At 36.2% G+C, this 15,632-nt stretch overlaps 1 protein-coding gene across 2 annotated transcripts in view; it reads left to right on the top strand.

Moving 5' to 3' along the window:
• The window catches only part of LOC125671588 (guanylate cyclase 32E-like), a 66,655-nt gene that overhangs the window by 14,294 nt on the left and 36,729 nt on the right, over positions 1–15,632 (top strand). Inside the window, exon 5 of one of the 2 annotated variants that reach the window (XM_048907401.2) lies at positions 5,914–6,241. In XM_048907401.2, coding sequence (XP_048763358.1) covers positions 5,914–6,241 — 328 coding nt within the window. Of the gene's footprint in view, positions 1–5,412; positions 6,242–15,632 lie in introns of those variants that run through there. The other variant, XM_048907399.2, reaches the window with a different exon arrangement.

The raw sequence follows: 15,632 nt of genomic DNA, 5'->3' as shown, positions 1-15,632 counted from the left end.
GACAGACACTTCGAAAAGTCCTGTGCAGAATGTTCTGCCACAATAATGCCCTACCAAGTTCTGGCAGGCTGCTGCACACAACGTTCCACAAATCCACGGTAACTCCATTGCCTTCCCTGTGCTGCTGCATTGAAATGTAATTAGTGGTACTAACATTGTAGCTAGGTTGCAGAATAACATAGAAGTTCCAAAAATGGTGGCGTCTGAAAATGTATTGTTTTATCTTTCTTTCATTTCGGTCAGAGATTTACGTAATTGTTCTGAAGTTTAACCAGAGTTGCAATGTTGAAGCGTCGTAGTTTTTCTATACACTGACGCCTCGAAAATATTGATGTGATGACCACGTAACTCATAGCGATGATCAGTGAAACTTTTCTCGTTGTGAAAATTGTTGACTGTTATTTGAACTTGTAAATGTTTCTATATGTGGCTGTATACCGTAGGCGGATCCAAGATTTAAGTTTTTTTTTTGGGGGGGGGGGGGGGCGTGGATAAATCTTTGGCCCGCCTTTAGGCTTCCAGGGGGCAAAGCTCCTGTGTTTTGATAACGAAATCATCGTAAAACTGTTGGTATAAGTGAACATGTAAATCGCGTTTTCAACTCATCTATTGTATACGTACTATATTCTATTATTATGTTTACTTTTTAACTTTTTTTTTTAAACTTTTTATTATATTACGTTTTAAAGATTCATAATTCGTGATCAACTATTTTAAAGTTTAGCTTCATAACAGAAACGTTATTTGAAATGCGTTTAAAAGACTGTTTCAGCGAAAATTGTTGAAAGGGGGAATATTTGTAATAGTATTATCATAAAGTTATTAATTTTTTCAAGGGTTGTCTCGGGAAAAGAATCATGAAAAAAACTTGACTCCGTAAAACAAAAAAGAAAAAGGAAAAAAGGAGGAAATGAACTACATTGTAGATTTATTTAAGAAATAAATTTTATTTTTGATAAAAGATACAAAAGGGCGTGATCGGCGACGCCTATATGCCAGCATACTTCATGAAGTTCGTTAGCGCTTAATGAAAAGCACGCTGGCGGGAAGCTGTTCATACCCTTGAGCTCATGTATTTTCAAAGACTGTAATTCATTTTTACACATTATTTATCAAGATTCATGCGCACATTGTTCATATTCATAAGTTAATGGCTATCATTTTTATTAGCAAAGACACCGAAATTCAAAATCGTCCGATTTCCTTGTACTCTGATGTATGGTGTCCGGATAGGGCCATTTGCAAAAGCGTGACTACGCGTAAGTCACAACACGCCGTCACGCCAACAAGCAACGCGCCCTCGCGCAGACAAGCAACACACCTTCGCGCTCTCACGCCAACAAGCAACGCGCCTTCGCGATCTTACGCCAACAAGCAACGCGCCTTTGCGTAGACAAGCAACACGCCTTTGCGCTCTCACGACAACAATCAACACGCCTTTGCGCTCTCACGCCAACAAGCAACACACCTTCGCGCCGTCACGCCAACAAGCAATATGCCTTCGCTTGTCTGCGCGAAGGCGCGTTGCTTGTTGTCGTGAGAGCGCGAAGGCGCGTTGCTTTTTGGCGTGAGAGCGCGAAGGCGCGTTGCTTTTTGGCGTGAGAGCGCGAAGGCGCGTTGCTTGTCTGCGCGAAGGTGCGTTGCTTGTTGGCGTGAGAGCGTGAAGGCGCGTTGCTTGTTGGCGTGACGGCGTGTTGTGACTAACGCACAGTCACGCTTTTGCAAATGGCCCTATCCGGACACCATACTGATGTATCTGTATACTCCAAGAAGCGCGTTAGCTTTTTATGAAAAATATGAGGGCGTGAAGCGTTGAAGATTCCTCGTGTATTTTCACAAATAAAAATTGACTTCTTATTCTACTTTTATGTCTGTCGGAATTTCCAACCGTTAAATTAGACCTACACTATTTATCTGCATGCAATACGCGCATTCTTTACCACCGCGGCGTGTTCATGAAGGAACGACTTTCGTTATACAATTGCTACACATGAGCTCGAGTTATCTTTCTTTATTTGAAAGTAATAGTAATCGTCGTCTCCTTTCTTTTTCATAGTTTTACGTTGGAACTAGTCACGTGCAAATTGGCATAATGAGTTGGAAATAACATTGCAGATGAGTTTTCAAACTGCAAACTTCTGAATCATTGATAAACCCTTCTCATTATTTTCTATGACAAAAATCTATATCAACATGCAATAGAAAAAGGAGCTGTAAATCTGCGAATTCCCAGAGGATTTCATCATCAGCATGTTTCACTCTTGTAGTGTTTTAAGTATAGATTCACACCACAACTCCATGAATTTTACATAGTACATTGTAAAGCAGGTGGAGATTCACTGAAAGTCTTCTAAAGAACTACCAGGGCTTCGTATGTCAAATTCCTATGCAGGCATCCAAATTTAATTCAAATCCATTTATGTTTACACCATGACCCCTGTTTTTTTTTTTCAAGAATCATTCAAGGGTTTTAAAAGAATTTCCCCGTCACTTTCCAGCATTTCAAAAATTGGACTTTGGACCCAACAGGGTTATATAGATAAGTGTTGTCTATTGTTTCTAGGCAGACTTCATAGGTCAGGCCAAATGTCTGTATATTGTAAAATTTATAGATATACAGCTGGCACTAAGGTATCCGAGAAATGTTCTTCAACCAAAATTATGTTACAAACAGCAGAAAAATATCAAGCTATTGACCTATTCAAAAACAACAGTACCACAGTTTTTAACAAAAATGAATTTTCTAAAATTGTTACTATTTAGCAATATGGGCAACAGATATGTATTTTAGGGATCATCCATGATTGTCAACCATTTTCCAAAGCAAAAGGCACGCTCGGGGGGAGGGGGTAAAAAATCGACAATTTTACCGTACGCTCTTTTTTTCTCTTCCGGATTTATTTCATAAAAGTATTGGTCATGTTACAAAAGTGTAATGCCTATAAAAAAGACGACAAGATAAGACAGAGACATCTTTATTTTTTTCTATAAAAATCTATTATGTATACAAGATTTGCACATTTATAAAACATATCATTCATATATAACAAGAAATAGGGGTACCAATATTAAAGAACTCTTCGTTTGAACTAAATTGCTCATAAACTTGATTGTCGACCTTCTTGTTGGGAATTTAAAAATGGTTGATGTACACTTTTTGAGGGGGGTGGGGGGGGTCTCAAAAAGTGTGCTTTTTGCACACTTTGGAAAATGGTTGACAATTATGGATGACCCCTTATCAGTAAAATGCACACTAAGCCGAGGCTTAATAAATTATGGCAAATTGTTAAAGACAGCCTGTCCAAACGTTTTAGTACACGTGTCTTCAATGAAAATTGTCAGTAAATTGTGTCTATTATGTAATAGGAATACGCATTTTTTTATTTTGCATCTTAAGCCGAACTGTTTTAACCTTTTGGAAAGACAGAAACTATGCTTGAAAACATACTGCAAATACTCAAAGTAGAAGAGTATGTTTTGTTTGAATATCAAGATCATCAAAGACAATTTCTATCTTTAATCGGTTGTGTTCAAGGTACAGGCTTTGGAAACAAATCTTATACAAAATGGAAGCAAATTATGCTAACTGTTGCAAATGCATTGTATAAAAACAGAGGGGTTTTGCCATAAACTGCTGTAATCTGTGGTTTGTAATCATGGATTTCAATTTGTATATAATTTAAATATGTATTTTCCTAATCTGTTAGAACAAGTTTATGATTTGATTATGATATACCCTCCATTGATTAATAATTATGCATGAGTGTTCATGTAATATGGATTGAAGTTTGCTCACGTCATGCTCTGCATTGCCAGATGGGCATTGGAAAATATAACTGGTGGGCGATGTGGCCCATGGGCTTCTTATACTATTGTAAACGTCTGATTGCATCATCGTCGCGAGCGCCTCTCTATAAAATCAATGCTTGTCTGACTTGAGGTTTGATTTGATATAAATGTACCACAGTGTACTCGTATATATTTCATCTGTGTAAAAATGAACATTTTAGACATACATTTTATTAAACAAATATACAAATGCTTTTAGACAATTTTTCACCAATAATGCTATGTCAAGTCTTTTGGCGTAGACCTAAGGAAAAAATGTGAAATTTCTGATCCTTGGTCTTCAGGAGTTCTAGGGGCAGGGCTGGAACCTTTAGAAATACAAACTGTAGAACTATCTATACAACAGGCCGATTATGAAGTACGTATGGTAACGTTATTCAGACGACTGTTTGGAATCATGATGACAATAGTTTAGGAAAGCATGTTTACATGTTAAATGTTCTGCACACAAATTCTAGAGAGAATGAATTTGATTTCATCAACAGCAAACGACAACCGAAAAATCAGACAATGCTACATTATGTTTTTTTAAATTCATCATCAGGTAAGTAAATAGTCTGAGGATGATATCATAAAATCGCTTATAAACACGTTTTATGAAAGTGTTGCTGTGATTTATTTGAATTTTTACTTTATTATATAACCTGTCTCACTTGGTATATCTCTTTATATTCACTTGGAAACACACACACACGCACAGAGTGAAAATTGCCTAATTCGACACGTGTGCAATGCATTTCACTGGGCAGCCCGATCCTTATTTTCATTCTCAAATTCATATTTTCATTGTTTTTACACTGTTTATTTCGATACACTTCGTATTCCGACAGAAGTTGTCTTCAAGTGCATGTCGGATTAGACAGGTTTCACTGTATATTATATGATTCACTCTGAATTAGAATTGTTTTGTAAAACTGTTTTGGAGGCAAAAAAAATCTATTAAATCATTCTGAAAAAATGTATTGATTGTTCAATTTTAGTCACCATATCATATTTTCCTGATAGATACATTGCTTTACGTCTTTTTCGCAGTGGAATGCATAGAATATTTGCAGCTCAATATTAATGTTTACGCATATCCTATTAGATAATTAATATGATCTCACTGAGACAATGAATAGCTTTAGTAGAGTGTGATGTCGTATTTTATTTCAATTTGCTGGGCGGAAGTCAATACAAAATTACACGACAACTAGAGCATGGGTCAATTGATACCAGAGGTGTAAGGGGACTACAGAGTCATTTAAAGAGGCGAAAAGTAAAAACTTTAGACCGATCCGATCCTTGGTATTTGTTTGTTGAATAATTTTAACAAGGACCTCAATGAATTCGAAGTAAATATTTTAAAGTAACTTCATAATCAGCGATTTCCAATAGAACGCTCGTAATTTGAGGATTGATTTGTTTTACGCATTTCACAGTAAACTGATTACTGTTGATATTAGACACACTTACACGATATCTTACGTTTTAAGGTGTAAAGCAATTGATTCCCTTCCCTTCACGTGATGTAGCAAACTGATGCGCGGATTATCACTTCGCATAAAGGGAACGAAAATCCAGCAGCGCTTGCTAGTCAGAGAATCGCGGTGGGAATGTCGACAGTCAAATTCATTGGACCTATGGATAGACTGTAACTTTGTAAATTGTGGTCAATTGTTTAAATTCAACAGGAGGGATAAACGCGGATAACGGTCTTCCTTTTAAATTAACCTCCTCTAAAACTGTGTGTTTACATACACTTACTCAGAGGTGGGCTAATTTCGCTTAATTTGAAATCCATGATATGTTGATCAAGCAAGAGTGTAAAAATGAGCAAATATCCACGACACTTAGAACACAATGGAACCAATCAACGATTCCAAATTTTGGATTTACAGACTGAGCTATTTAAACGGTCATGATCAATGTTATTGGGGAAAATATTTGCATATATATAAAAGTAAAAACACCGTTTGGAGTTTGTACCTGGCAGATCTAATGGAGTCCGTTTGCCATGTGTACGGTATTTAATCAAATTATAACATCCATGTGGAAACTCAGCATCTTTGTGTTTTTGGTGAGTTTTTGTGCTCTGTGTCGTCCCGTTCCTGTGGCCAATGTAACGAAATCACTTAAACTTTCGTTTCTGGCCTCTCGAAAATATTACGGTAGTCTGTTATATGGTGGAGCATTCTATCGTGCAATTGATGACATCAACAAAGATGATAGCCTCCTACCCGGCTATGTTTTGGAACCCATGTTTGCCGATACTCATTCGGATATCCTCGAGACTGTAGAGTATATGACCGAACATAAGACTAATGGTGCTCTAGGATTTGTTGGTCCGGAAGGAAACTGTGGTATAGCGGCCACCAATGCAGCTGCTTGGAACATGCCCATGGTGGTTTATGTAAGTATACCTGACAAATAATCAAACATTATTTATCATCCCCACCCACCCCATATTGCACAACATCCCCTATCCACCCCATATTGTACAATTGTAATTTTCCATCCTCAGTAGCGCTATTTGTGTTGATTTTGAAGATACCATTGAAAAGAAAAGGCTATTGTGATTGACCATAGGTTTATCTAGTGGGTAGTGAATAGGGTTAAAGGTTAGCGGGTACTTGCTTATCTTAATGTAGGCTTAATTGGTAAATGCTAAAGTGGACGTTGTAAAATACCCGACTTTACACAGTAACACCTAGATGAAAAGCTTATCCCAGACCTGAAATTTACTGAAAAGTGCACTTGTACTCTTGAAATTTTGTTCTCACTTGTATGTAGATAATCAGTGATTTGCCGGAAATAAATATTTGAGCAGAGGAAAGTTAATTATTTTCTCTCGATATATACACTGTAGATGTGATGAGTAGAGCATCCGTCCGTTTTTAACGGAAGTGCGCGCTAAATTCTTCGAATAAGAATAAAAGACAAATAAAGAATTGGTAATAAGAGCGTGAAGGTCATCTCTAGAAATTAAAGAAGCAACAAACCTTCATATTGTTTTTCACTTTGAATAGGCACAAGGCACAGGAGGTGCTATTGTTTAAATGCCACTATCATTTACGCACGTCCACATTGTGGGAATATCAAGAACACAAACACTATATATAAGAACTGCACATCGTTTTGATATATATATATATATATATATATATATATATATATATATAATTCAAAAATATAATAGATAATATTGAATTACAAGCGTACTCATGAACAAGACCATTCAAACTGATATACACAACTTAAAGTTATACACTGTCCTCTTTATCCGTTGAAAGCAGGTGGTCATTTATTTACATTATCGGGCTTCCCTTTCGTTATCAAGAATCCAAACTCTTGAACTTGTTTATCTGGATGTTCACACTGTCAGACCACCAGCCTCCTGTTTATGGGGAATCTGGTGACGGACTAAAAGTTTCTTCTCCACAGCAAAATTCCTCTAAGAATTAGAGACTCCGATATTTTGTGTTGGATGAGTTTGTTTTGTGTGAGCGAATGCAAAAGCTTCCTCTAATGTTGTCTCTTTCAACTGTAAAATAATCAAGGTATACGTGATTTAAGAAAAGGCTATTGTGATTGACGTGGGTAAATTGATAATCTATCAAATTATGAAAACACAGACGCACACACACACACACACATACCAATGATTTTATATTTCGTTACAGAATAAACGTGTATTGCTAACGTCCAAACAGTTTACGAAGGCATACATATTTTAGTGTTACTCAAGTAATTTGTAAGCTCATTAATGATTAATCAGAAATTTAAAACAATTGATGTTTTCATAAAAGTTGATAAATATTTCAAATACTTAGTAATCGCCCTATTTCCAAACGAATGTCCTTTTCATTTGATTACGAGTATTTCATGGACAAATATTTATATTATCTTTTATATGCCATCTGCAACTAGATTCTTGAACCAGCTCAGACATGCGATTAGCAGTGAAAGATAAATGACGAATATAATACTATCTTACTCCGTAACTAAATCACGACAACCAATGGAGGGTTACTGAATCCATTAATGTCGTCAATCAGACCGGGGGGATTAAACAGCAATGTCGTGATCTTCAGCCTTATAATTGTTTTTATAGAACTGAACTGATTTCTGCAGAATTTCATTAGTTTTCGTCAATGTAGTTTCATTCTAGTTAAGTTTAAATTCAAATTGTAAGGGAAAATCAAATAAAGAACATAAAGACAACAAAACATGAATGTCAGATGTGCGACAGACATGATACCCAAAATAGTTCGTCGATTTTGATCAAGGCTTCTTACATTTTATGAAGATATTAGGATAATCGAAGGCGTATCAACGTGAAAGAAAGGCGTAATAACGCGAATTTAACCGTTTTAAAACGCGAATGACGCGAATTTAAAAGGCGTAACACGCGAAACTAAGGCGTATAATGGTGCGAAGATAAAAACCGACTTCTCTGCATATTTCTTTCATTTTACTTGTAGAAGTGGTGCATTTGTATGAAAGGATATCGGATTTTAGATTATCAGAATATGTAAGAAAGGGGGGGGGGAGGGCGCTAAGTATTGAGATGTGCAAGTGTTATACCTCATTTTGACAATTACCTTCGACCAGTGTACTTGAAAATAACAATGCCAGACCAGGATTTTTCCCAGTTGCGGTACTACCATGGCCTGTTCAAAGTTCTGATTTTGGTCGCCGAGTTCGTCAAAGGACAATATAGATGAACTGACACATGTCATGCATCAGGAGTGGCTAGCTCTACCACAGCATAAAATTCAACGTTTGATGAGAGGCTTAAAAAGATGCTTAGGGGATTTCCCTTTCATAATTTTGTGCATTAAGGTTGCCCCTAACTGTAAAAAAGACCCAGTTTACAGTCGTAGAAAATGCAGCCCCACACCATAACTGATCCACATACAAAAGGAATTGTCTGTATAATATTTCGTTCAGCTTATGCAGTTCTAGGTTGCTATGTAGCAAAAAGCGATTCTCGTCCGACCAATAGACTTTCCTCCAAGAGTCTAGAATCCAACGTTGGCGAGCCTGACTCCATTGTATACGCGCTGCTTTCATTCGCATTGTAAAGTCTTCGGTTTGCATTATTACGCCCTTAAACTAGTTTTTCTTTTAATTGATACTTATAGACTTTTGTAGATTTGTGAGAACCATTCTGTCTAAGTGATATCAGGAGAACCTTCATCTTACCAAATTGCTCTCAAACACTTACTTCTCTAACAATCTATATATATAGGGATCTTTACAAGGTGCCCCCAACCTCCCACGTCTCGAACCAGCATCTTACTAAACCATCCCCAACCACCCATTTCTTACGCAAGCTACATAATATACAAAGATTTTACCAATGTACCCTCAAACCACCCACCTCTCTAACAAGTTGTATGTCTCAGGTTCTTACCAATGTACCCTCAACCACTCACCCCTCTAACAAGTTGTATGTCTCAGGTTCTTACCAATGTACCCTCAACCACTCACCCCTCTAACAAGTTGTATGTCTCAGGTTCTTACCAATGTACCCTCAACCACTCACCCCTCTAACAAGTTGTATGTCTCAGGTTCTTACCAATGTACCCTCAACCACTCACCCCTCTAACAAGTTGTATGTCTCAGGTTCTTACCAATGTACCCTCAACCACTCACCCCTCTAACAAGTTGTATGTCACAGGTTCTTACCAATGTACCCTCAACCACTCACCCCTCTAACAAGTTGTATGTCTCAGGTTCTTACCAATGTACCCTCAACCACCCACCTCTCTAACAAGTTGTAGAACCCAAGTTCTTACCAATGAACTTTCAACCACCCACCTCTAAAAAGTTGTATGATTCGGGTTCTTACCAATGTACTCTCAACCACCCACCTCTCAACCAGGCATCTTACTAAAGTACCCTTTATCTCCCATCTCTCAAACAAGCTGTATATGCAAAGATCTTAGCATAGTACCCTAAACATTCCACCACTCTAAGAAACCATATAAATCAGGTTCTTACCAATCGACCTGTCATCTCTCTAACAAGCTATATGTAAGGATCTAATAAAAGAACTCTCGATCATCCACCTCTCAAACAAGCTGGATGTGTAAAGATCTTACCAACACAATCTACACTTTACATTCGTTGATGCCTTTAACAAGGCATTCAAAAAAGTTTAAAAAATCCTCACGTAAACAGGGTTTTATAAAGCAGAACATCTATCTCCTCTCCACTTATAAATGTCGTCTTTACTCTGTCATCAATGTCGGTGTATATATACGCATCTTGATTTAAATACGAAACGTAATCCAATTAACAAAAAGCCAATTTCTATGCCTTTCCTTCATTGTATTTAAAAAATAAAAGTAGAAAATATGCTCCAATTATGCTAATCGAGTCCGATATAAACTGACTGAAGAACATGGTTGGCGTAAAAGTTCGCGGTGGGCTAGAGGTAGAGCGTTCGCCCCACATGCGGAAGGTCGGGGTTCGAATCCCGGTCGCGACAGTCCTAGGTCGTTGAAACAGGTAGTGACAGTTACGTCAGCATACTTCATGAAGAGCGCTGAAGCCTTGCTGTTCATACCATCGTGTGTTTCCATAAATTAAATTATTTTTTGTATTTACATTCTACTTTCATTTCTGTCGGAACATTCCCAGCCGTTAAAGTAGTACTATATTTATCAAGATTCATACGCACTTTGTTCACTTTCATGAGGAAATGGCTATCATTTCAGTTGGTAAAAGTATCGAAGGTAAAACCAATGGAAATGTATATATAGCATAATGAATATTTGTTATTCTACATCTCATTCGAGAATAATTATATAGATATATACCAGCGAAGGTGAATTGCCATTTTTTATGATGATAATAAAAATAAAATATCTTTATATTCATATTTAATATAAAAATGAAAATACGAAATCGACATATCATAAATATTTTAACTGCACATGACATTTTATGTCATTTTCCATAGTCCGCGCTTCTTGACGTCGTAGATAATTGCTGATTTGCACTCAAGTGAAAAAGTTACATGCTGATGTAGTATATGTGGAAATTATCACACTGGAGCTTCAAACGGTTATCACGGAGAAAACAGTTGGAAATGTAAATATTATTGTATACGACTAGTCAAAGCGAAAGTGTGCACCATTTATCCTACGGTGTTTAGTAAACCAGGGATGATGAAAGATTCAGATAAGTTACACGTGGGGTGTATATTGGTTCCATCTGACAAAGCTTGTAACTACAAAGGCTTTGTTTGTTAAGCTCGTTAGTACACCTGTACAACTGTATTTTAGAAGAACTGTTTTGATTTTATCTTTGGTAATCTATATTATACTCGCAGTCCCCTTTCATGGGACGAAATTCTTCAAAATCAAGTTTTAGTTTTAAACAGATTTAATATCTCAGTCAATGGGGCGAATGGATTTGAGTTACTGTGTCTATATTGGATTCCAAAAACTTCATAGAAATCTCTACAAAGACGCATTGCAACATCCAGTCAATGATTCTTTACTCCTCACGGAAATACCAACTGCTGGAAAGCAGAAACTTTAAGACGTACTGTATCATAACATACCGGTACTCGAGAAGCTGTATAAATCAAAAGTGATTCTAAAAAAGTTCAAAGAACGTTTTAATAGATTAAATTCACATAACTTTTTTCAAAATCAGATTCTACGCATACGTTCCCTGGTGTAGATTTAAAAAAAATTATGGAATTCCTCATTGACAAATTCTATGTAGTCTTTGAAAAAAGAATTTCAAAAGTCTGCTGGAAATTCCATGGGCATAAATTGTGCTCCTTTATTAGCTAACTTGTTATTGTATTCTTATAAGGCAGACTTTATTCAGAACCTTCTACTTAGAAAAAAAATCTCAAACGGGACGACTTCAGTTTTCCCATCATAGACTCTCCGTATTCATTTAGCAGTATTCCATTATCACCTGTATATCGTGTTTATGGCTCCCAACAGATTCGATACGCGAGGGCCTGTTCTGCGTATGATCAATTTCTAAACCGAGACAGGCTACAGACAAATAAATTAATGCTGTAGGGATTTCAACAATCTCGTTTAAAGTAAACCTTTCGCAAATTCTATGGTCTTTACATGTATAATGATCTTCTTAGCAAGTACAACTAGTTGTTGGGTCAAATGTTATGTGATGTGTTTCATACAAATTTTTAGGCCGCTCTTTCCATACTGAATAGTGACTACGTTTTACTCCGTTTATCTGATCAAAACAAATGACCCACAGCGGGTGTGACTGGTCAATATGGAGTCCCACACCTGGTGTTTCTGGGGTGTGTGTTTACCTTGTTCTCGATTTTGTATTGTTTGATAGGATTTATGAGATTGATGATCACTATTCATTTATACCTTCACCTCTTTCATCTACAATTTTGAAGAATATGTTCTTGATCGTTTACATAAATTATCTGTAAAATATAAATGCATCCAAAATTACATTAATCAATCGAAAGTCAATCCACAAATGTATGTAAAAATTATGACTCGAAGTCAATGATTGTTAAATAGTTTTTTGTTTAACTTTATGCCAGGTGATAGTACATTTTTCGTAAATAGAAGGTGAAAATTTTGTATTCACTGTCATCATACAAGCTTTATATGTACCCGGTGAGACTACTGATGGAGTCACAGTCTACTTTGTTGGGGTCGTGAGGTAATATGTGAGGTAATTAACTACAATGGAAAACGATGATGTGCATAATGGCGAAGCCTTTATGCATACTATATCATGTTTTCCATTGGAGTTAAATGCCTCCATACACAACAAACTAGACATTGATTTCTTATATTTTTATTTGAAATAAAAATGGAAACATGAAATCGACATATCAAAAATACTTCCTCATAGAAATTGAAATATATGACATTCCGTGTTAATTTCTATAGTATCCGCCCACTGACGTCATGACAAGTTGCTGATTTGCATGCAAGTAAGAAATTTGCATGCTGATTCAGTATGTGGGAATCTAACACATTGATGTTTCACAGAGAAAAGAGTTGCATTTATACAAATTAAAAACAAGCCACACTAATATTGCATTTCTTGTAAAAATAGATAAGAATGATTCAATCTTCATCATTTACATATTCATAAAACAACCTAAATAATTTTCTCACCTGTTTGATACGAGACCTTGAAATGAAATTGGTGCGTTAAAAAAAAAAAAAATGTTTTGAAAATCATATCTGAGGTAATGCAATCTTTAATTGGGGGAATATTTTCCTTCGCCAAGCGTCCGACATGAAAAGTCTTCAGGATATATAACCTTGAAAACGGAGGTCCTGTGTCACGATTAGCGTTGTAACGATAAAGAACCCTTACTGCTACTAAATCGTTAAGCGTCATGCATGGATAACAATTTGTGGCAATTCACCTACAGATGGTGATATCTCAGCACCGAATAAGACGTAAACAATGTACAGATAAACAAACAAAATATTTTGTGTTTCATTACATTTCTATTATGCAAGCATCTTTAAGTAGTATAGATTCAAGTTTGTTCTACTATGATACACGGGATCGGGGCGAGTCCATAATAGTGATATAAAGTTTCACAAAAAATACAGAGTAAACATTTTCACACACAGCTGTTTAACAGATATCCATTTGTAGCGTAATTTGACAACGGAGGCCAGGATGGGGCCACAGTCGGAGAGTTTTACATAGGAATAGATAGTAAAAAATCTTTACAAGTATTCTCTAGAGGCACAAATCTACAATTTGTCAAATTATTCACCGCTGTGTCTCATTTGGTTCTTGTTTGATATCTAGTTATGATTTACCATTTCCAAGCGATTCGTCGTTTCTTGTTATCCCCCTGTGTCTACCAATTTAACGTATGCAATGAGATCGATTTCTACCGCAGTATTGTACACTACCCTGAAGATTAACAACTAGAAGTTAGACCTATACTTTAGCTAGAGTTTGATGCTAGTGTTAAACTTCTATTACTTCTGATTGATGATATATAACTCCCTTGCCTGCGATTTCGGTTGCATTATTATCTTATTTAGATATCTATGGGATTCTGAATGACAAACCGATTCTTCACGATTTCTTAAGAGCAATTCTATTTAATGATCAAAGAATTATTAACACGGTACTGAGAAATGGTATGTCACAGAATATGCTCATAATTACTTTATATGTTTCTTATTACATACTTGAAACATACATACCAAAATATCAACTCTATTGCCATGGCAACAAAACGTCATTTCTCACCATCTTTGCCCATTTGATATTATTGAAAACCCCATTTTTGTGAAATTTCAACATTTTTTTTTGGCATTTAACATACAAAATATATCAATAGAGTAACTTGCTTAATTGAATCATTTATTTCTACATTCAAAACAATAAAAAAAATTATTGATAGTCAGTACAGAAAGTATTTTGCCTAGCGGTCAAAGATGGATGGTTTGTTCAATTTTCAAATTTACGTTCTTCTTAAATTGATATTTGATTAACCTTAATGGGGCTGGCTTTTTACTCAGGAGTTAGTCAAAGAACACAGTAGAATTGCTAAATCTTTGTCATTTGAGACTGAATTATAAGCTGTGCTACAATAATTATATCATTTTCAGATAAATTTACATATTGATCAAAATTGCCGCTACTTTCTATCAACATATAGCATAAAATTCCTTGTCAAATATTCGTGATATTTTAAATTGAAGGGAAAATTTCCTAAAAAAAAAAAATCAAATAGCCTGTTACGATGGAAACGGGCCACTTTTCAGATTAAGTGTAACCATATTTTTAAAAGCTTTTATGTATTTCTATTGAATGGAGACATTTACAATGGAATTTTTTTCAGTGTGCATGGCAATAATATTGTCGTTACAGTGAATTGCTCTTAATGTCGTATTAACCTCAACTTTGGGTATCTGTAATGTCATGATTTACGGTTTTTATCCTATTCTATTACTTTACTTAAGAGATTGATTGTATCTTGTTTAACGTCCCTTTCGAGAATCTTTCACTCATGGAGACGTCACCAGTACCGGTGAAGGGTTTAAAAAAAATTCACATCAGTCTCTCACGTGAATCAGGATTTTGAGAGTGGATTTAACATAAGCCATTGTAGGGCTTGCTTTCCAATCTCGGATATTTATTAATATTGTATTTTGTAATGTAATATTGTCATTAATTCATTGGATAAATATTGTTTAAACTAAATTTAGGCCCATGTTCGGTACTTACAGCCATTGAGCAGCGAGGGTTCTTTGGCATGCTACACCTACTGTGACACGATACATCCGTTTTTAAGGTGATCTCCGAGGATCCGTGACATTCACACCTGATGCCGAGCGTTTGGTGATGGAACTGTCACTACCTGTTTGAATGACTTAATCCTGTCGCGGCCGGGATTCGAACCCTGACCTTCCGCATGGGGGGCGAACGCTCTACCTCCAGATGCTAAACGAGCTGGATAAAGGCCGTATTTTGTTTTGTTCGTTTCCCCTCATGTTTCCACCCCAAAACACGGGCAATCGTCATAAGGGTAATCATCATACGGGTTATCGTCACGTCATAGGGTTATCACAATCTCTCACCAGAGGGCGTATTAGGCTATGCTACACCACATGTCTTAAAATAGGTTCACAAAAACAACGAATTCCATGATAACTATATTCTTATTGAATGAGTGAATATTTATATAAACCTTTTAATTCGCTCAGGTGTCTCATACTACCATCTTCTGCTTTTAAAAAAATCAGACAAGTGTTTGATTTTTTTTTAAAAGGTATCATCGTTACAGTTTGATA

The sequence above is a fragment of the Ostrea edulis genome, chromosome 4 (assembly GCF_947568905.1).
Source record: "Ostrea edulis chromosome 4, xbOstEdul1.1, whole genome shotgun sequence".
Lineage (NCBI taxonomy): Eukaryota > Metazoa > Mollusca > Bivalvia > Ostreida > Ostreidae > Ostrea > Ostrea edulis.
This window is presented reverse-complemented; position numbering and strand designations above follow the sequence as displayed.